The 22,177-nt window shown below is 40.1% G+C and overlaps 5 protein-coding genes across 5 annotated transcripts; 3 read left to right on the top strand and 2 right to left on the bottom strand.

Annotated features, from left to right (window-relative positions):
• Positions 1–479: 479 nt before the first annotated feature.
• On the top strand, positions 480–9,615 carry I206_107233 (uncharacterized protein; the record flags this gene model as incomplete). Its single annotated transcript, XM_070203483.1, has 35 exons — positions 480–532; positions 587–632; positions 700–832; positions 888–959; positions 1,016–1,078; positions 1,133–1,216; positions 1,274–1,407; positions 1,467–1,661; positions 1,720–1,921; positions 1,972–2,074; positions 2,143–2,336; positions 2,392–2,571; positions 2,627–2,827; positions 2,882–3,119; positions 3,182–3,635; positions 3,691–3,930; positions 3,984–4,619; positions 4,686–4,786; positions 4,848–5,130; positions 5,196–5,339; positions 5,397–6,007; positions 6,079–6,189; positions 6,247–6,442; positions 6,504–6,785; positions 6,850–7,191; positions 7,258–7,614; positions 7,667–7,804; positions 7,873–7,978; positions 8,035–8,172; positions 8,244–8,491; positions 8,555–8,821; positions 8,894–8,983; positions 9,039–9,279; positions 9,355–9,535; positions 9,600–9,615. The coding sequence occupies 35 exons, from the start codon at positions 480–482 to the stop codon at positions 9,613–9,615; spliced, it is 7,080 nt and encodes a 2,359-aa protein (XP_070059584.1).
• Positions 9,616–10,317: 702 nt separating this feature from the next.
• Positions 10,318–12,746, bottom strand: I206_107232 (uncharacterized protein; the record flags this gene model as incomplete). The annotated part of the gene is made up of 6 exons (XM_019156946.1): positions 10,318–11,025; positions 11,086–11,167; positions 11,258–12,122; positions 12,179–12,367; positions 12,434–12,499; positions 12,560–12,746. The coding sequence occupies 6 exons, from the start codon at positions 12,744–12,746 to the stop codon at positions 10,318–10,320; spliced, it is 2,097 nt and encodes a 698-aa protein (XP_019009664.1).
• Positions 12,747–14,581: 1,835 nt separating this feature from the next.
• On the bottom strand, positions 14,582–17,183 carry I206_107231 (uncharacterized protein; the record flags this gene model as incomplete). The annotated part of the gene is made up of 8 exons (XM_019156947.2): positions 14,582–14,605; positions 14,673–15,006; positions 15,089–15,176; positions 15,247–15,496; positions 15,558–16,160; positions 16,238–16,612; positions 16,746–16,978; positions 17,162–17,183. The coding sequence occupies 8 exons, from the start codon at positions 17,181–17,183 to the stop codon at positions 14,582–14,584; spliced, it is 1,929 nt and encodes a 642-aa protein (XP_019009665.2).
• A 381-nt stretch (positions 17,184–17,564) lies between these two features.
• Positions 17,565–19,867, top strand: I206_107230 (DNA polymerase epsilon subunit B; the record flags this gene model as incomplete). The annotated part of the gene is made up of 12 exons (XM_019156948.2): positions 17,565–17,597; positions 17,662–17,733; positions 17,820–17,889; positions 17,943–18,004; positions 18,064–18,185; positions 18,245–18,326; positions 18,398–18,601; positions 18,659–18,783; positions 18,844–18,901; positions 18,953–19,166; positions 19,235–19,536; positions 19,601–19,867. 12 exons carry the CDS (start codon positions 17,565–17,567, stop codon positions 19,865–19,867), a joined length of 1,611 nt encoding a protein of 536 aa, XP_019009666.2.
• Positions 19,868–20,882: 1,015 nt separating this feature from the next.
• I206_107229 (40S ribosomal protein uS19) lies at positions 20,883–21,830 on the top strand (the record flags this gene model as incomplete). The annotated part of the gene is made up of 4 exons (XM_019156949.1): positions 20,883–20,933; positions 21,097–21,219; positions 21,382–21,567; positions 21,702–21,830. The coding sequence occupies 4 exons, from the start codon at positions 20,883–20,885 to the stop codon at positions 21,828–21,830; spliced, it is 489 nt and encodes a 162-aa protein (XP_019009667.1).
• Positions 21,831–22,177: the final 347 nt, after the last annotated feature.

Genomic DNA, 22,177 nt, shown 5'->3' with positions numbered 1-22,177 from the left:
AATTACAGTGAGTTTATAGATGCCGTGCAGAGATATTGTGAATGACTCGTATTAATGATTGATTAGCTTGTGACATGTACTACAAAAATGGGTTTTTCAAATCAAAATAATTATTGTTCAACCTCCATCATAACTTGGTGACCGAGCATTTATTTATAAATCACCTCCATTTTGTTCATATATTGATACAAAGTCACGTGATAAGCACCCAGACTATCGGTTAACCAACGGCCCACTAACATCATCCATTATAAGAAGATAGACGATAATGATGTAGCATAATATCGCATGAAGTAACTCATTATATACCCATTCAAATTCATTCATCAAAAAATTCAACAATCCGGAAAGCTTCTTTCGACTTACTTTGAAACGAGCTCAATCCGGCAATACCTCACGATCTGATACCCATAACACCCCAAAACGAATCTTCTTTGTTGGTCTCTGGACCATCTGAAACCTCCACATGATCGCCTAAAATGTCATCCCAATCCGATGCTTTGGATAATATATTCCAACGTCTAGCTAGCAGGTGAGCTATCTGATGTGCGAATGAATCTTGTAGTAACAGCTGACAAAGTAGCAGGAATGAGGATGTTCGAATTCAAGCTGGGCAAGATCTTCGAGATCATGTAAGCTACTACAGTTGTTATAAAATGTTGTAGTCAAACAACTAATTATGTGAACTATAACATATAGGTAACCTCTTACACTCAAGAATATCCGGGTCATGATGGGATGAAAGGAGTTTGGGCAGAGGTCTTTCACAAGACATTTGATTTCACAAGGAGTAATAATCAGTTTGAAAGGCTAGGAGCTATTGTAGCTATAGGTAAGCTGAGTGGATATTATACCCTGGGCCTTTTAGTTGACACTACTATTGGCAGATCATCTACTGGATTTGACAAATGATGATACGCCTGATAGAGCTCAACAAAAGGTATTGAGGTTATATGAATGTACGTATATCCTATGAAAGACACTGAAATACACGCTAACGTATAAGTCCGGATAGACTTGAGACCTTTGACAACATGCTCTGATTCGACTGTGATGATGGCTGCTGCTCATGTGATAGGTGAGTCCAGCTATATGGATGTTGTGACCGTGTTAGCTGATGAGTGGAGAATAGGTGATATGGTTCGCTCTGCACCTGCATTGCACAATGAAGCGTTCTTGTTGAAAGAGGTTGGACAAGCATTGACAATGCTGGAAGGTAAGCTGTGCAACCCGCCCATTGTATAGCAAGTAACTTATCAAACATTCTTGGCAGATTCGAGACAGGAAGTAGGCCGATTTAGTGGGGTTTTGTTATTGCACGCTTTCGCAGTCAATGCTCCAGCAGTATTCCAACAATGGGTCCCAAAGGTGATAGAGAAGATATGGATACCCCTGAGAGATTCTAGAGTGAGTAGCTGTATGGTATTCTCCCGCAGGAGGTCAGGTAGCTGACACGTTTTGAGTAGACGATGGTAAGAGAAAGAGCCTCCAAGCTGCTATCAGCCTGTTTAGACATCATCAAAACCAGAGAAAAATCGCCAACGGAGACGTATAGGAAGATTTTCGAGGAGGCTAGATCGGGACTAGTGAAAGCCAATTCATCAGATGCAGTGTTGGGATCTCTGTTGTCATTCGGAGCGATGTTACAAAATCAACAATTGGTGAGCTGCTGTCCCGCTATATACGAAACGGTCGAACTTAGCTTACAGCGAGTTATAGTCAATGGCAGAGTATTATCGTTCGATATGTGAATTGACTTTGAAGTATCGAGATAGTAAAGAAGTAGTAATTAGAAAAGCTGTCATTGCGTTAATACCTTCCATGGCGACATACGATAGTGATGAGTTCGAAGCACATTATTTGCATAGAAGTATGGCGTATCTTTTACAAGCTCTAGGCAAACCAACAGATAGGGACATTGGTGAGCTTCACAAACACGAGAGCTGCGAAAGTAGTTAATTTTGTGTACAGCATATGTTGCTTTGGGTCATATGGCTGTTCAACTGGGATCCAAGATGCGTCCGTTTATAGATGATATAGTGAAGATTTTAAGGGAACATCTACGTATGAGAGGGTAAGCTTATATTCATTCTTTTGATCTTTGAACGAAATCTACGCTGAACGTTATCTTCACAAATTTAGGAAGAAAAATGCTCCTTTTGAGGCACCAATTTTCCAATGTCTCGCGATGCTTACAACATCTGTCGGACCGATGCTTACACGTCAAATGCACGATGTATTGGATTTGATGTTCCCATGGGGACTAAGTGAAGCATTGTTCCATGCTCTAGAGGTCATCGCAAGTCATATCCCACCACTCCTTCGAACCATACAAGGTGAGTTAGCTGCCCCATCGATCTTATCGAAGACAGCTAATGTATCCTCATATAGAGCGACTTCTGGATAGCCTATCAATGATCTTGACGGGGCATGCATATCGACCATTGGGTGCTCCAACACCTCGTGCAGGTGTACAAAGGGATTTGAGCCTGTTACAGAGTTCTGCAGGTGGACAACCGCCGGAAACTTTGACTCTAGCTCTCAAAGTCCTGGGCACATTTGATTTCAGCGGTGAGTGTCAGCCGGACGTACAGGAAGTTTTTGGACCCAGCTGACAAAAGGATAGGCCATACGCTTAATGAATTCGTTCGAGATGCCGCTTTACCTTACCTTGAACACGACAATTCAGATGTAAGGAAAGAAGCAGTTCTCGCTTCAACTCAGCTATTCATCAACGATCCCATATGTCATCAAACCAGTAGTCACTCAATTGAGATTGTTAGTGATGTTCTAGAGAAATTGTTGACAGTAGGAATAACGGACCCTAGTAAGTCTGGCCGAACGTCCGGCTGTTGCTCGATCGCCGCTGATAGAACGATAGATCCCTTAATACGGCGAACGGTACTTGAGAACCTCGATGAGAAGTTTGATCGACACCTCGCACAAGCTGAAGACATTCGATGCCTGTTCATTGCGCTGAACGATGAAGCTTTCCATAATCGAGAATTAGCAATTGGTATAATCGGCAGATTGGCTCAACATAATCCCGCATACGTGATGCCGCCTTTGAGGAAAAGTCTGATCAACCTAGTGACGGAACTGGAGTACTCCACGAATGCGTAAGACAAGTTTCTTACAGGCAATACACTATATTCGGAAACCGCTGACAATCGATGAATAGGAAACAAAAGGAAGAATCCGCCAAACTGCTAGAACTCCTTATCGGTGCAGCAGCCGGCTTGGTCAAGTCTTACGCGCCAACGATCCTATCCGTTCTACTTCGAACAGCAAGTTCATCGGAAACGTCAGTAGCAGTCCAAGCCCATTGCGTGATGTGTGTTGGTGAATTAGCGAGAGTAGCAGGAGAAGAGCTTGTCCCGAACGTTCAGACTATCCTCACACTAGTCATTGATATGCTCAACGACCAATCTTCTACTCTTAAAAGGGATGCCGCGCTCAAAACGCTAGGTCAAGTTGTATCCAATACTGGAGAAGTCATCAAGCCTTATCTAGACCATCCACAGTTGCTCGGAATACTATTTAGATTTTTGAGAACAGAAACTAGTCAAGCGATAAGATTGGAGACAATCAGAACCATGGGTATGTTAGGAGCTCTTGATCCGTTCAAACATAAGGTAAGCTTTCATTTCAATGCCTACAGATAGTACATAAGCTCACATCGTTGTACAGCTCTTGCATGGAGGAGCGGATGATCCCAATACGGAAAATGCTTCTTCGAGGGTGAACGATATCGTACTGCTCAATCAGCATAATGGCTCGGTAAACGAAGAATTTTTCCAAACGGTTGTCATACACTCCTTGGTCAATGTTTTACACGATCCGACGTATAAGGACCACTACGAAGCTGTCGATGCTATAATGATGATTTTCAGAACGCAACGACTGAGATGTGTCAACTTCTTGCCTCAAGTGAGCTATGGTTTGATGCCGGGACGATTCAGAATAGCTGACGGTCTATGCAGATTGTTCCTGCTTTCCTCAATGTCATTCGCATAGCACATTCATCTCGAACAGAATTATACCTCAAACAGCTTGCCCAATTCATCACCATCGTAAAGCAGCATATCCGAAATTACCTAAATGATGTGTTTGATCTGATTCACGAATTCTGGAATCCAAATTCTACCCTACAAATAACAATCATCTCCTTGGTAGAATCTATAGCGAGAGCAGTAGAAGGAGAATTCAAAGCTTATTTACCCAAACTCCTTCAACAGATCCTCAGGTCGTTTGATGGGGAATTGACAGCTAAACATCTACCAGAATTGAGATTGAATACTCTTCTGCACATTCTGAGGGCTTTCTACGTTTTCGGATCAAGTATAGAAGATTACCTTCACCTTGTCTTACCAGTCATCGTGAGATCTTTCGAAAATCCTTTAGCACCTGATTCTCTTCGAAAAGCAGCTCTTCGAACGACTGGTCAATTATGTAGAAAAGTGAACTTTAGTGATCATGCGAGTCAAATCATACACCCACTGGTGAGGACTCTTGGAAATAGCTCAGAAGAGTTGAGGGCAACCGCTATGGACACGCTCTGTGTGCTGGTCTTGCAATTTGGGCCGGATTATGCGATTTTTATACCCATGGTCAATAAGGTATGCCTGCTCGTCTTTCGTCTTGTTGATCGATATTCAGCTGACTTGTTTGTATCGGAATCATAGGCATTAGTAGAGAACAAGATTGTTCATCCGGGTTATGACCAATTGATTACCAAATTGCTCAACAGGGAGAGGTTACCACCTGATCTGGGACCCGTTGAACGGTGAGGTCTCAACGTATCATATGACGAGGAGTGAAACTGACGAGACTTGATTATGCGGTAGCTTCGCAAATGACCTTTCGTCTGAATCACTCGCTCCGGCCGAACAAATGCAATTGAAAGTAAACCAACAAGCACTCAAATTAGCATGGGATTGTTCGCATATCACCAACAAGGTAGAATGGTTGACATGGATAACGGGACTAGGGCACGAGATGATGAGGGAATCTCCTTCACAGGCCATTCGAGCTGCTAGAACGCTAGCCTTGAGCAGTTTGACTTTCGGTAAGGAATTGTTCAACGTGGCTTTCTACAGTTGTTGGCAGGAATTGTTCGAATCTTATCAGGTAGGCTTTCTATAATTCAGAATACGAAGGGTAAGCCAGGTGCTAAGACAATATGCCGTTTATAGGAGGATCTATGGCATAATCTGGAATTGGCGATAACCAACCCTAGTGTACCCCCTGATGTGGTCAGTATTATACTTGGTGCAACTCAATTCCTAGAGCATGACGAAAAGGAGGTATCGATCGAAAGTCGAGTGCTGGGAGACTACGTGAGCTGATAATAATCAATAATTGATAACGGGGAAAGCTGACATCCCTTTTTCAAGGCTGCTGCTTTCCATGCATACGCCATTGCACTCCATTACAAGGAGCAGGAATTCTTCCTTGATCCTTCAACAGCCGTTGTTGAAGATCTAATCGGTATCAACCAGAAGTTGCAACAATCGGATGCTGCATGGGGTACTTTGGAATGGGCGCAAGGTCATATGGAGATGACACACGATGTTATGTGGTACGAAAAGCTTGGAAGATGGGAAGAAGCATTACAAGTTTGGAATGAACGTTCAGAAGATCCAGATTCTACATATGATGAATCAGCAGTAGCATTGGGTAAATTACAATGTCTTCATGCTTTGGGAGAATGGGAAGAATTATCAGATTTCGTTCAAATTAGATGGGCAAATTCAACTCAAGATGAAAAGAAACTTATGGCTCCCTTAGCTGCTGCTGCTTCTTGGTCTCTAAGACAGTGGGATTTAATGGATGATTATATTGCAGCTATGAAGAACGATTCAGCAGATAGAAATTTCTTCAAAGCTATTCTCGCTGTTCATAGAAATCAATTTAGTAGTGCGATTAGACATATCACGAAAGCTAGAGAAAGATTAGATGGGGAATTGACTAGTTTGACTGGAGAGAGTTATGGTAGAGCATACGAGTAAGTCAGCTTCTCCAGTCCAAGCGAGCTCCCAAGCTAGCAACCTGGTAAGCTGATGCTTCAGTGAATAGTGTGGTTGTGAGAGTACAAATGCTTTCTGAATTGGAAGAGATCATATCGTATAAAGATCATGCGGATGAACCTGAAAGACAAGCTACACAACGAAAAACTTGGCAAACTAGGTAAGCTGGTGTTGCGTAAATTATCCGAGTCACAAATCAGCTGACATAGAGTTGCAGACTTGAGGGAACTCAACGTGACGTTGAGGTTTGGCAACGTATCTTGCAAGTTCGATCACTCGTTCTTACGCCTAACGAAGATATGGATACGTGGATTCACTTTGCGGATTTGTGTCGAACTTCGGATAGACTCAATTTGGCCGAAAAAACTTTGACTTCCCTCGTTGGATTCCCTTATCCAAGTATGGATCCAGAGGTCAGCTAGCGCTTGCTCTTCTCCCAAACGAATGTTTAGCTTACATGTCCAATCTATCTAGAGTCGAGCTCGGGCACCACCGCCTATCATTTTCGCTTATTTGCGTATGGCATGGGCCAAGAATCTACAATCGGGGAACAAAGAAGAAAGATTGGAAACCTTACAACATCTTAGAGACTTTACTGATCAACTTTCTACAGATGTGGGATTGGGTGCAAGAGACCAATATGGACGATTGATGTTGCCTGACGCTAAGATGTATGGCGAATATACGAAATTATTAGCTAGATGTCATGTTGAATTAGGACAATGGCAAGCTGCTCTCAGAGAGTCTCAGGCTAATGTGAGTCAGCTGTCAATTGCCTTTTTTTCGGAGTAAAAGCTGGTCTCACCATTTGTAATGATAGTCCGATCCGACCAACATCTTACACGACTATTCATTAGCAACCGAGCTAGACCCAGAATGGTATCAAGCATGGCATACATGGGCATTGGCAAATTTCCAAGTCATCTCTCAATTGGAAGTATCTCAAGCTGGTCTTTCTTCTGCTCATTTCACGGGCTATATCATACCTGCCGTGGAAGGTTTCTTGCGGTCTATCGCACTCTCACCTGGAAACTCTCTGCAAGATACTCTAAGATTATTGTCCCTTTGGTTCACCTATGGATATCAGCAAGGTGTCAGTGCGGCTATCAGTCAAGGGTTACATACTGTCAATATAGATGTTTGGTTAGAAGTCATTCCTCAGGTAAGCTGTACTCAGAAACTCGTACCTTTCGGGGCCTGAGAGATAACAATTTCTTTGAATCGCTAGATCATCGCTCGTATTCATACCCCCAGACAGACTGTCCAACAATTGATCGTTCGATTACTTCATGACATTGGTAAAGCTCATCCTCAAGCACTTGTCTACCCATTGACAGTCGCGAGTAAATCCAATGTACCAGCTAGAAGAGCCGTAGCGCAAGGTATAACAGCTAAAATGAGAGAACATTCTGCCAATATTGTTGATCAAGCTGAATTAGTCAGTAATGAACTTATCAGAGCTGCTATACTATGGCATGAGATGTGGTATGATGGCCTTGAAGAAGCATCAAAACATTATTTCGCAGATAGTGATATACCTGGAATGTTCGCGGTATTAGAACCGTTACATGAAATGGTCGAAAGGGTGAGTTGTCCATGCTGTTTAGAGACTGTTATTAGCTAACATGGCATGACAGGGTCCGGAAACTCTAAGAGAAACCTCTTTCGTACAATCTTTCGCTCATGACTTACGCATTGCCCGTGATCATCTTAGAAGGTATAAGATACATGGTGATCTGACGGAAATACAACAAGCTTGGGATGTATACTATTCTGTAGGTTCAAACTTCATGCTACAGACAGAAGGAAAGTTTTACCGCTGATGAAAATTGATAATCTGCAGATCTTCCAACGTCTAGGAAAACAACTGAAATTACTGAATGTTATTGAATTACAATATGTTTCACCCAAATTGATGGCTGTTAGAGATCTTGATATCGCTGTTCCAGGTCAGCCAAGCGAACAAATATAACTCGGGTGTTGTTAGCTGATATCTCGTATTCAGGTACTTATCAAAGTGGTAAACCGGTCATTGGAATTGCTAGTGCAGTGCCTACTCTCAAAGTCATATCTTCCAAGCAAAAGCCACGTCAATTCAGTTTACGAGGTAGAGATGGAAAAGAGTATACGTACTTGCTGAAAGGTGAGATTTGCAACGAAGCTCTTCGTGAGGTGTGGCAGGGACATGATGATCTAACATTGTGCAAATTTTAGGTCATGAGGACTTGCGTCAAGATGAACGAGTCATGCAGCTGTTCGGTCTGGTCAATACTCTTCTCAATGCGGATCAAGAATGTGCAAGAAGACATCTAAATATTCAACCCTTCTCAGTCACTCCGTTATCTCCTTCTGCGGGATTGATAGGTTGGGTAGCGCATAGTGATACTATCCACGTATTGATCAAGCAGTACCGAGACCAGAGAAAGATTCTGGTGGATATCGAGCATAAATTGATGCAACAGGTCAGTATCGATCTTCTTCGAGCAACGAGACAGTCCCAGCTAATTTAACAATATCATGAGCAGATGTCAGACGAAAGTTACGATTCATTACCTTTACTTAATAAAGTAGAAATCTTCCAATATGCCCTGGATAATACAACTGGTCAAGACTTATACAGAATCTTATGGCTCAAATCAAGGAATTCAGACGTATGGCTCGAAAGAAGAGTAACTTATACTCGAAGTTTGGGAGTGAATAGTATGGTCGGGTATATATTGGGTCTGGGAGATAGGCATCCAAGTAATCTTTTATTGGACCAAACGAATGGAAAGATTGTTCACATTGATTTCGTAAGTATTACTAGCACCTTGATGAATATCACTGGAAATCCGAAATTGGCTAATCAAATTCAATTTTAATAGGGTGATTGTTTCGAAGTTGCACAGCAACGTGATAAATATCCTGAAAAAGTACCTTTCCGTCTCACTAGAATGCTCATACATGCAATGGAAGTGAGTGTATTCCGCTTTGACAAAAAAATAAAGCTGTAGCTGATTCAAAAATTAGGTATGTGGTATAACTGGAACTTTCTCTAGATCATGCGAAGTTTCAATGGAAGTATTAAGAGAAAATAGAGAATCTTTAATGGCTGTATTAGAAGCATTCGTTTATGATCCTTTAATAGCATGGAGATTAAACGCAACTGATAAAAGACCTGGAGGTGTACCTGAAGGAGATGATTTAGATGATCCTGCAGCATATGCAAAACAAAGAAAAACAAAAGCAAATGAAACGGAAATCTTAAGTGGTACGTATCTTCCCAAAATAAAAGAAACGGAATATAGAAAACTGATTGTTGTTGTTTTTTTTTCTAATCTAAAAGAAGTTGAAAGAGGAACAGAAGTTAAAAATGATAAAGCATTACAAGTTATTGAAAGAGTTAGACGTAAATTAACAGGAAGAGATTTTAAACCTGATATAATTTTAGATGTTAAAGAACAAGTTGAAAAATTAGTTGAAGAAGCAACAAAAGTTGAAAATTTATGTGTAGCTTTCTTAGGATGGTAAGTTGAAAATTCCCAATTTTTTTAAGTAAAGAAATCAAATTGCTAATTTACATTTTTATAGGTGTTCTTTCTGGTAAATAATTTTTTGAGATATATATGTATATATACATTTTACAATCAAATATATAGAAATTATCGTCAAATCATTAATAAGAATAAGGATAAAAATAAAAATTGTAATTTTGTATGCATTTAATTTGGTTATAAACATTCTGTGTCTTTTTTTTCAGGCAAAATTGAATTTCATACCATTAGTTTGACTTGCATAATGAGTAATTCGAAGGGCAAAGTAAACAGATTATATGCATGTACTATATTTTTGACCATTACTACGTAATAGATGATTGATCTTTTTTCCATTTCATCAAAGTAAAAATTCCAACTGATTACTCGATTCTTCTAGATAATTTCACTATTTCATACTAATCAATCTTTTCCATGCCAATCCTCATTGGCTTCATTAATGAGTTCTTCCTTTTAATCCATGATTCATTTGAACATTACTTATTACACTTTTACAATAAAGACAAAACTCTAGAACCAAAGAAACAATCTACTTCATAAGTACCAAATCGAGATTAATTGTATATAGATAAAAAGAGTAAAGACAATTTTTAAAGTCAAAACCACAAATTTACGCAAAGAGGAACCGAAATTGAGGACATTACTATCAAACAAGACGAGGACAAGTCAATAGAAACACACTTCACGAAGTTATGAAAGAATAATGGCAAAGCATGGCGCGAAAATGATAAGGGATTTAGAACTCGATACTGATATTACCAAATTGATTGTCCGTTATTTGATTCCATAACGTTCCTGGGTTTACCGTTTCCGAAATCGTTATTGGTGATGATGAGATCTTCATTGATAGGGAAGAAAGGCTTAGATGCGAAATCTTCGCTATATTGAGAGAAAAGTGAATAATCGCCACTGCTTGAAGTTGAAAGGCTACGACTCATGGTAGAAGGTTCACTCCTCAATTGGGTTGAAGTAGAACCAATCGCACTTGATTGAGAGTATGAAGAGTCGGCCAAATTGAAAGCTGGCATATCTTCCCATTTCTCAGTAGATGGAATCGATTGTCTACTGAAAGGAGTGTTCGTACCGGAGACAATGTTCGTTGTTGATCGCTCGGCTCCAATCGGCGGTGGAATTCCCGCTGAGAGTTGGCTTCGGGTAGCTGAGGCAGAGTCGGAATTTGAGCCTTCAATTCCGCTCAATGCAAGCAATCGTTGCGGTGGACAAGATGCTCGCCTTGGTTCGATGACCTTGTGGTATCGAGAAGTATTGTTCTGAATAGTCATTGGCTCGAACCGGGTATGCGATTGAAGGGAGACTGATTTGGCTGGTTTAAGATATGATACACCATCGAACGTTTCGAAGGATTGCGGCGAGCGAGTGATTACCCTATCTGGATTGTTGGATCTTCGAACAGCGTTTTGTAAGTGTCGAGGGAGTCGAAGCTCTTCGCTACCGTGAGCATACTGAATGAATCATCATCAGCACGGACGACCATACTTGGTTGGATTAGAAGTAAGACTTACTTGGCAATTAGTACCATAGTTACAAGTTCCGACTTGCTGCCAAATCGCGCATAGCTCGGTCTTGTAGAAAGGTGAAGTGCCACTGTCATCTCGTTGCTGAGAATGTTAAGGTAGCAATTGAGCTTGCGGTCTCGCACTATGAGTGGATGAGTCAAAATGCTCATAACCTGACTTTCGATTGTGAGATTCCCAATTTTGGAGAGGACTGCCGATGTGACCAGTGGAGGAAGCATGTCTGATGGATCGGTAAAACTCCGGTGAAGGCCTTGGGGTTGGATCATAATCTGGATCAGATCTCGGAGGGGTGTATTTGGAGAAGTAGTCGTGGTCGAAAGTTGATTCAGGTGGCGTGAGCATACCATACTGCATGGCAGCTTGAGCTTGGGCGAATCGAGGTGGCACTTCTCCGACAGTGGCGGATGGGCGCGCAAAGGGCGAAACTCCTGCTATTCCAACAGGTAATCGACTGGAATTTGTGGTGGTCGAATTTTCCAATTTTGACCAAAGAGCTTCAGGAATACCATTGCCTTGAGATGCACCGAAAGAGAACATGAGATAGACGCTTGATTCGAGGTCGCGGAAGCCGGCATTGTATAGTCTTGATCCAAGGGTCAAGGGTAGATTGTTCTGCACCAGGAGTTGAAGAAGTTGGCCATATCCGCTTTTCTTGACTACATTGGGGTTGACCTGAGGAGAAGCGTATGCAGTCAGAGGATGAGGGTATTCTGTGTTGTATGGTTGAGGTAAAGGAATATCATCGTCGGTATATCCTGGACCATACAAGGAGAAAGGCTGAGTGACCGGCAAACCATCCGATCTGCTTTGGCGTGGAGTAGATGCTATGACAGAAGCGATGTGCTCTGCAGTGGCGAATTGTGATAAGTCGGGAAGGACAGCTCGAGGCCGAGGGATTGTTCGACTAGCATGGGCAGAAGGTTGAAGCGATGTGTGCGACTGTTCGGCCGTTCGAAGGTAGGTCGAAGGAGTCGGAGCGAGAGGACTTCTAACATCGGCTTCAAGAGGAGGGGTGACGAAGCCTAAACAGATATGTTAGCGTTGCATAACTATATTGTGAACGTCATCTTCGACTTACCCTTGACATGGCCGTAAGCCTTAGCTTGATCTGCTTGACCAAAGATCGTGATGGGTTCAGCAGGCTTGAGGTCTCGACTGGATCGGTGTCCATTGAGATGCCTGTCAATGGCACCGAAGCCGTCACTGAATCTAGGTCGTGGTGGCTGTCTTGAGTAGTCAGGGTGTTCCTCGTAGAAGTTACCCAGCGCTGAAGTTGTGCAACATCTGAGTCAGCTACATATTGCGACATGGATCACAGGAGAGATTGACTTACGCTTGCGAAGGTAGTTGGTGTTCGTGTCCAACTCGTCCTGAGAATCGATATCGGAGGATTCTTTGGCTGAATGAAAGGTGTGGTCAGCTGATTGGTGGTTCTCGAAGACAGTAAACTCAAACCTACATTGCATGGTGAATTCGGCTTGAGTGACGGCATTGACATTGATGTCGTTGCTCATACCATCTAAGGTAACTTCGATATCGGAACTTGATTCCGAAGCTGTTGCGTGGATAGGTCTATAGACCTGAGAGAAGGGGGTGAATTGGTGGCTCTTGGGATAAGTAAGATGAGCGGAGTGTGTTGGAGCCATATTGCGAAGTCTGAAATTTCAATTTATATTAGCGAGGTTCAATCACACAAGTGAATGAGATTAAGCAGGATTTGATGCAAGATGAGATAGGGTAACAGAATTTTCGGAACTTTGATTGGGTTGTAACATACCGTTGGTGCGGATCAAATATTCATAAAAATGATCCTTTGTTGGATCACAAGGATATAAGATGCAAGAGGTGGTCAGAGTCAAGGGGGAAGAATAGAATGAAGAAGCTGGAGAGGTTGTGAAATCAAATTAAATGAGGAGAGAGCGGTAGTTGAATAGGCTGATGAACATGAATGATAAAAAGAGAAATAAGAATGGGCGTTAAGTACTTTATATCATATCCTATTCGTCAGTAAGTCACATCGTGTACAGTGAGTACGAATATTTGTTATTCACTAAGAAACAGAGAAAGAGCGGAGTAAGTATTTTTATTGATGTATCGTACCTGTAACCCGCACGGACTCGTCTTTATCGCACTAACAGTCAATCTAAAGGAGTTGTAACTTTTTGAGTTTTTATCTATAACTTTTTTTTAGATCCTTTCAGTAAACTAAAAATGCTTCTATCGATTATTCCTAGGAAGCTCACATTTGGATACCAATTGTTCATCTCTATGTTCTGTTTCTTTCATTCCTTGTCTACTCTGTAATACCTACAAAAATACGTGATTGTGAAATGATTCCATCCTCACTTCTTATCCCAGTAAAAGTCAGAAACTCACACTAAACGGTAAAACACGCAAGGTAGTGCGAATTCTCCATCAACATCCAACGTGATGTTACCATCACTATCAAAATCAACATCATCATCAGCATCAGCATCAGATGTCTCATCAAAACAATATCCCACGCCGATCCGAATTACCCTTCGAAAGATTGATCAGCGATTTAGGGTCATCAATCTTTCTTAGCGTTATCTTTTGTTTCTTGGTATCCTTTCAACATGATTCAAAATTCATTTTATAATAGTAAAATATCCGAATAATGATGAAATGTCTAAAATTTGGAAAGAAAGATTATCAGGGGTTTGTGTATGTTTTTATAAGAATAAAACGTTTTATCAGTTGTGTTACCATCAGTACCTTATTAAGACTTGTTTTGATCATCAATTTTCCATCTAAGATTCGCTTAAAAAGTGAGACAACAAGATATTCATTGATTTGATGGAGCGCGGTTATCGGAAAGGAGTTTTGAATCGGAAATTTGATGAGTTCGATTGAGAGAATGATATAGAGTTGTTAAGGTGATTTTGTTTGTTTTCAAACATACTTTTATATCCAAATCCTTGGAAAATTGTTATGATATTTCTGAATTCTTCATACTGTACAGAGCTCTTTTGATACCTTTTCCAGAATAGTTTCCTCGGTCTTTCGTCGTTCTTGCATATCTAATTCCTTTGATTATAGAACTTTCATTCCACTTTGAATCCGTAGTCTAAAAAGTAAAACACCGAACAGATCTGAATTGTTGTCGTACGACAAGACCCAAAGGAAGGGTGAATTACATTTTGAACATTCCTTTCGATTTTAAGCGGGAACGTCATAAATCGGATCGGTGAACTATGAATGATACAAGGTTTAGTATATTTCTTTTTACCGAAGACTTTGTGTGAACGTTGTTTTTCTCCGAAACATCCATCATGGTATAATCGAAACCCTATAATTCTAGCCTTTCAACGATATTAATTTGATTGATCAGTGCCAAGTGTGCTGCATCTGAGCTTTGATACGAATTGTATGAGTGTTAGTATCTAGTCAACAATAATCCAATTAGTACTTTGATTAAGATATCCATAAAATGCATAAGATACGAGAACAAAGCGTAAAACTAATGATCCGATAACCATCGGTACTACAACACAAGCATCAGCACAAACAATTCAAATTGATATACACACTAAAAGAAATTAGAAACTCACTTCAAATCTAAAATCACTCTTACGTCGTTGACACCAACTATTTTCCCAATCGAAATAGTAATATCCACCTTGTTCATAATCTTCTGTTATTGCTTGTGGATTATGTGCACGTTGAAACCATGTTAAATATTGTTTATGAAATCTCCATGATTGTCTTTTCAATTCTTTCGCAGCTAACCATTGTTCATAAGTTCCTGTCATATAATAAAATATATAAAATAATTGATCTAAATCTAATCTTGAATATATTGTTTTATCTTCTAATATAGGTAATCGTGCTTGAGGATAATAAGAGGGTGTCTTAATTGGATTTTTCGGGTGATAGTATCTCGGTCTGATATTTTTCATCGTCAATAAATGCTTTTCCCCCATTAACACAGAGCGGATAGTCTAAGAGGGGAAAAGCCTCAACTTACGGCTCAGAATCTAATTGTTGAGGAATATTAGAATAGCTTCCGTCCAATGCATTGTTCAATTCGTGCACATCGTTCGTCCTTCGCTTAGCTATATTAACCGTTCGAAGTCAGCTAAAACAAACCATCCTATTGATACGATGTCGGAAGGTATTACTTACACATCTCCTTAGCCATTTCGAAACTGTGCATCAAATTACCCATAACACCAGATTGAGCAGATTGACCTTGAGCTTGAGCTGTTGAGGAAGGCTGTTGAGCTGCTCGGGAAGATTCAGCATGCTGTGGTGCGTATCCTGGTGGCGCTGGGGCTGAGTTTTGAGTTGTGGGATGAGATGGAGGAGCGGGACTTTGGCTGGGTGGTAAAGGTGAAGGAGTGGCGAGACCCGGTGGAGGAGGTAGTGCATTGCCCTTCATAAGGTAAAATCAGCACCTGCTCTGAAAAAAGCTGTATCACAACACATGAACTTACGTTGATATGCCCTTCCACGTTGGCTGGGCTAGCCTCCCTGGCTTTTGGACTTTCGTCCTTTGCAGGTGGTGCAGGTGTTGGTGGCTCTTCATTGGGAGATTCAGTCAATTGAGTAGCGGGTAAAGGATCTTTAGCTTTTGAAGGTGAAGTTTCAACTTGAGCCGATGGCGTATTTGTCACTGTAGGAGAGCTCGCAACAGCTGCAGCTGCTGCAGCTGCGTATCGTATAGGTGGAAGAGCAGTAGCTTTAGGTGTTGGTACCGGTATAGTGGTTGCAGGTGGAGGTACAGGAGGTATCGATTCCGTACTTTTCTTGGTTTCCATCGTAGCTTTTCTTGAAGGTACTTTCTTTGCTGATACTGGACTTGGAGGTTCATCGATACTTGCTTTTGACGCTGGTGTACCCTTCTTGGCGGTTGGTTCTTCCTTGGCCGGTGTTTTCGGTGCAGGTGCACTTGAAGATACCGATTCAGACACATCTGCTACCGAAGCTTCATCAACGTTGGATAAATCGTCAACATGTCCGTAATCATGGATATAATCTTCTTCCTCTTGTAAGTTAAGTTCATCATATAATCCTTGATCATAATCGAAATCTTCTTCCTGTATAGCGTGACAAGAGAGAAAAAAACATCAATATCGTAACATAACATAACAAGTGGCAACAGGAAATCACTTACAGCATTAGCTTCAACGAAATATTTGATATCTTCTTGAACATTTTCAACATCTTCAACAGGTAAAGAATTATTTTCAAGCATACGATTAACTAATTCTAATTTACTTATATGCCAAGAACGTCTTTCATTTAATTCTTCTAATTCACTTAATCTATCATTTCCAGATTTTTTCTTTTTTGTAATTTGTAATCCTTCTGCTTCTGCTTCAGTTGATTCAATTTGTCTTGATAATTCATCTATTGTATCTGCTACCCAAGATATCATATCTCTACGTGCTTTTTCAGCTGGATCAAGTTTAGATTGAGCTATTAATCCTTCTTTTGAAAATGCTTTCATTTTCATTTCTTTTTCTAATGCTTTGAAACGTTCCATTTGCTATGATACCAATCATCGCATCAGTTCTTTTCATAACGATATTCGATAAACTTTAATAAGATTTTCGTACGAAAAATGCGATCTTGGATGTATGTGATCTTATCCAAGGCGGTGTATAAAACAATCAACTTACAGTTTCGATCAACCTCCTATTCTCCAATAAAGGTCCTTTTTCCTTTATATCATTATTCCCTATCCAAGCTTTTATTTGATCTCTCATCTTCTGTAATTTCTTTATTTGAGCTTTCAAATCATTTTCAGTCTTTTCCTTTTGTGTTGAATTCGTCGCATGTCCTAATTTCTCAAATGTAGATTCGAATGTCTCTACACCAACTGCTACTGCCTTCAACGTCTTATCGATCTCGGCTATATACCCACGATACCGTATTGATCCGAATATTCAAGATCGGTAGTAGTGATGAATAGATCGAAAAGTTCGTTGATGTAGATATGTGGCCAAGTGATTCGAAAGAAGGAAGAGAACAATAGAAAGGTTATTATATGTAAGCTAATCTGTGAAATATCCCATAATGAATGTAGTAGACTTACCAGCTAACTTCCTCATCGACATCTTGGCTGATTAATGAGTCTTTGAAAATCCCTAGGCTGTATATGTATCTATCAATATATGATTTCGATTTGAAAGGTAATTTAATCATTGTTTTCTCATATTGCACTTCTTTCATCTCTTTCATCTCCTTCTGAGCAACATGGCATGTCCCCGCACCACCCCGGATTATCATATTCAATTAGGCACCCTAGAAAAGGAATTCTTGTAAATACGACATTATACACGCGCCTATATAGATTCCCAAATCTCGATTGGTTTTAGACGCGTGGTGGAGGAAGCCTCATTTTGAAACAAGTTGACTTCTGTTAACGCGTAAAATTAATTAATGTTCTTGGATTTCAGTCAATCCCTCACTACGAGATTGTATGACAAATAGGCAAGATGGTCAATCTCATGAGAGCAGCTATCGTCAAGGTGAGCCTCAACTATTCCATGCGAGATGGAAATCTGATTTATAGCTAACAAAATCACGATTTAGGTTTTCTCAACTAAACATTCTCTTACTCTTCCATCCGCTGCATTACAGTATATTGAACAAGTCCTTTTGGATGTGAGTTATCTATCTCACTCATGCATAAGTGGCAATTAGCTATCTTTTTCTCCTGAGAATCAAGTTATTAATTGTGTGATATGTAGAACGAAATACCCCAAGATGAATGGGTAGTAGGATTAGAATTTTGGGCAAGAGAATATCTCAAGGGAGAAGGTGAGCTTCCGGATTCTCATCGGTCAGCCAGTAGCTCATCCGGGTATCAATAGATTCGTCATCCCTTGTATCTCTTCCTGCTCTCAAGAAAGCATATGAAAGCTTACAATTAGGGGTGAATCCATCGATCTTCCATATCAATGAACATCTTTCAATGCTAATGGGAATATTCAGACAACGGACGATACAGATCAAGCGGACCCATCTGAAATCAATGTTGAATCTCATTTCTCTGTTATTGGTTCCTTCGATATGCCTCCTGTTCATTTCGATTCTGTTCGAGGAGGATTCACTACGTATGTAAGCTTGCTTGGAAGTGTCAAATAATACAAGTTGATCTTCGAAATCATTATAGAGGAAAAGGTAAAGCTTCAATAGCTGGACAAGCATCGAGTCGATCAGCCTTCTTGAGAGAAAGATGGGGTATAATAAAAGAGGTGAGTTGAAATGTCTTCGAGCCTGTCATTGAAATTTAAGGAGATGCAGGTCAGTTCTGATGTAATTATAGATAATATTACGGAATGAAAATTTCACTCCACCAGCAATAGGTGGACATGATCGATCAAATTACCTCAAGCTCACTTCCACACGTAATTTACTAGGGAGAGCAGGTCAACTTTTCTTGTTATTTGGAATGTTAAGTAGGGATCCTGAAGGTAGATTATGTTTGGAAGATGGTGAAGGACGTGTAGTACTAGACATGGAGGATGCGGTGAGCACTAAGATATCCAGCGACTGATGGGTTTTGGACGCTAATGAAGCAGCTAAGGTGCCGGGAGAGGGTTTGTTCACTGAGGGTTGTATGGTTTTGATAGAAGGGGAGTATACGATAGATGAGACTATAAGGGTATTGGCAATGGGTCATCCGCCAAGTGAGAAAAGGGATATTGCTAGGTGAGCTATCACACTTATAGGAAGCATTTCCGTTTTTCTGTAGCTGATAAGTACATCAAGGGGACTGCATGGACATGTTGACTTTCTTGGTGGCGGAGCTATGTCATTGAAAGAAGAGGTACGCTTGACTTAGCTTGCTGCGACCGTCACAAGCTAATTGTAGTTGCAGCAAAAATATATACCGTCAATATTGGCAAATACCCAGGTATCGTTTGTCGTGCTCTCAGATGTATGGCTAGATCACCCTCGAACGATACCGGCACTGCGGAGAATGCTAGAAGGATACGCAGAAGCAGTCGAATATCGACCGATGGCATTTGTATTTTGTGGTAATTTCAGTCTGAAAGGTTGGGAAGGAGATGGAGGCTTAAAGCGGTATACAAGTCAGTTGTTGTCCTCTCGGCAGAAAGGTATTTTGCTGATGATGATCGTTCTGATTGTTTCTACCTAGACGGCTTCAACGCATTGACGGACTTGTTAATGGAGTTTCCACTCTTACACTCGTCAAATTTCATCTTCGTTCCCGGACCTTTAGATCCTTGGTCATCAACTACCTTACCCCGTCCAGCTATACCATCAGTCTTTGCAAGTCGTTTAATTCAACGTATACCTAAAGCTAGATTCGTGTCGAACCCATGTCGATTACGTTACTTCGGAATGGAACTTGTAATTTGTAGAGAAGATCTGATGGGAAAGATGGTAAGGAATTTGGTTGGCGTTAAAAAGGAAGAAGGTGTAGATATGAAACGATATGTGAGCAATGCACGAAATCTCAAATTGAAGATTTTTGGCTGATTTTGTTGGTGGTTCTTCTTAGTTGGTACAAACTATTCTTGATCAAACTCATTTATCACCTCTTCCAATTAACATTCGACCGACATTGTGGGAATATGATCATGCATTAAGATTATATCCTATGCCATCTGCTTTAATTCTTGCAGATAAGTATGAAAGGTACGAATTGACATATGAAGGATGTCATGTTTTTAATCCTGGTAGATTTGTTGGATCTGGCGGTGAAGGTGGGGGAGAATTCGAATGGAGTATGTATTATCCTGCAACAGGTAGAAGTGAACGAAGGTGAGTTAGCTAGATACACTCATTACATTTAGTTCGAGGAAGTAAGCTAATTGATTTGTATATTAGTGCATTGACGTTAGATTTATGATATGATAAAGAAGATTATCCAGAAGCGAATCATAATTTTGAAACCATTGTATCAATATCTGTTGTATCATATTTGATAGTCTGTTCATCATTTGAATAATGCATTAATCAATTTACATTGAAATATTATGTCGAGTCTTCCGTACATCTATCAATAGTGATAAAGTAATATTGAAATGGATTAATGCGAAAAAATTCGCAAAAACACTCTATTCTTTATAACCTCGCTCCGTTTCTTCTTGACTCGTTATTTTATTAATGAGTTAGAAAAGCATCCCGAATGGATGCATCGAGGTTAAAGAAGAAAGGAAAAAAAAAAGTAATCAATCGCATTGCAAATTCATGTATAAGAATATCTCATTTCAAAGCAAAAGGTGAAGCAAGAAAACGGAATCAATTTTCAATTAATATCATTATTTAAAATGATGGGAGAAAATCATTAAATTAAATTCAATTTTAATTGAATTATAAAATTATAAGCCAAAATATAAAATGCCGAAACGCCGATAAAATAAATGAGGCGAAATTTCAACAAATTCTTTTAATTCTATAGTGAGTGGGTGGGTGGAGTAAGATTCACTATTTGCTTTGTACCCTCCGTTATTGTATGCTCAGTCAGTAAGTCAGTAGCAGATTGTAAGATTGTAGGATTGGTAGGATTCGTGTAAAATTAAAGGTTTTCTTAAAATCAAATATATTAATTTATATTTCATCCAACAAGAATTGTATGTCTATTTCTAATCAAAAAGTCAAACTTGTAAAAGAGAAGACGGATTGCTAACCTAGTTTAAATCCTTTCATTCTTTTTCCCCAACAACTTTTCCTTCGATACTTCATTTATTTCGATAAATTCGACAAATCAATTTTATCCAAATCAATTTATCAACTTATAGCAAAATGGTAAGTTATTCATGGATATTGTAATCAGAAGGATGAGAGGAAGTGGATATTGGATGATAAGGATGGAAATCATATTGAAGTCGGTAGATGATAAACCATGACAAGGAGGAATTAGGGAGAATATAGGTGTATATCGTATAATTGGATTATCGTCAAGGAGGACATTTGGATTGATAGTAGAAAGATGGCAGAATGAAGAAACACACTCGATTAGATCGGTGCTGATTCTATATACTTTGAATTTAGGCCGATTTCACCACCGGAGAGGAAGCTGCCGCCAAAAAGGCCTCGAGATCTTTCAAAAAGTACCAATACCGAGGTGTTGAACTTGATCAACTCCTCGATCTCTCCAACGAGGACTTCATTGAGGTGGGTCTGATTGTTATTCAGTTATAATAAAGGAACAGCGTGCTGATTAAACGTTATTGTCTCCTTCATTTTTACTTATCATTACGATAACAATTATAATCAAATGCGATATCGATTTCTCTCATCTTCCTTTCAACGTTCCAATCATCTACTCCAACACAGCTCGTCCACGCTCGAGCTAGACGAAGATTCCAAAGAGGTCTTAAGAGAAGACCTTTAGGTTTAATCAAGAAACTCCGAAAATCCAAGAAGGAAGCTGGACCTAACGAAAAGCCAGCTATGGTTAAAACTCATTTACGAGATATGATCATTGTCCCAGAAATGATCGGAAGTGTTGTTGGTGTTTACGTGAGTTAATTTTCATCTTTCTATCATCTACCGCATCAGTCTCTCCTGGTCAAGTCTCAAAATCATCAATATCAAAAACGATTTGTCTTCTATCGGAAAATGAGAACTGATCATCACCTTTTGCGCTTTTACAGAATGGTAAAACTTTCACTACCGTTGAAGTTAAACCAGAAATGACCGGTCACTACCTTGGTGAATTCTCAATTACCTACAAACCTGTCGGTCACTCTCGAGGTGCTAACATGAAAGACTCTCGATTGTGAGTTAAGCTATTTAAAAAAACAATACTCCTGCAATTGAATACTGATGGTTTATAATGTATTTTTAGCGTTCCCCTCAAATAAGCGGTTCGTTTACAGAGAAGTCGAGAAGCGGGATGGCAGGGCATACATATTTGGGATTTTGTATCATTCAAATGGAATGCAGATACGAATTTCTACTTTCAACCTTACTACATTTGCTGGCGATGCGAGCGTGAGGAGGTACGGTTCGAAGGACTTGAGGAACAATTGGTCTGAACTTATTTATGAGGGACAGTGAGGAAATTGACTGGACTGCATATGTGTTGCAGATCAATGAGGAACACACTTGCCATTGGAATATGACTGCA

This window comes from Kwoniella pini, chromosome 10 (genome assembly GCF_000512605.2).
Source record: "Kwoniella pini CBS 10737 chromosome 10, complete sequence".
Classification (NCBI taxonomy): domain Eukaryota; kingdom Fungi; phylum Basidiomycota; class Tremellomycetes; order Tremellales; family Cryptococcaceae; genus Kwoniella; species Kwoniella pini.
Note: the sequence above shows the minus strand (reverse complement) of the source record. Positions and strands in the feature narration are given on the sequence as shown.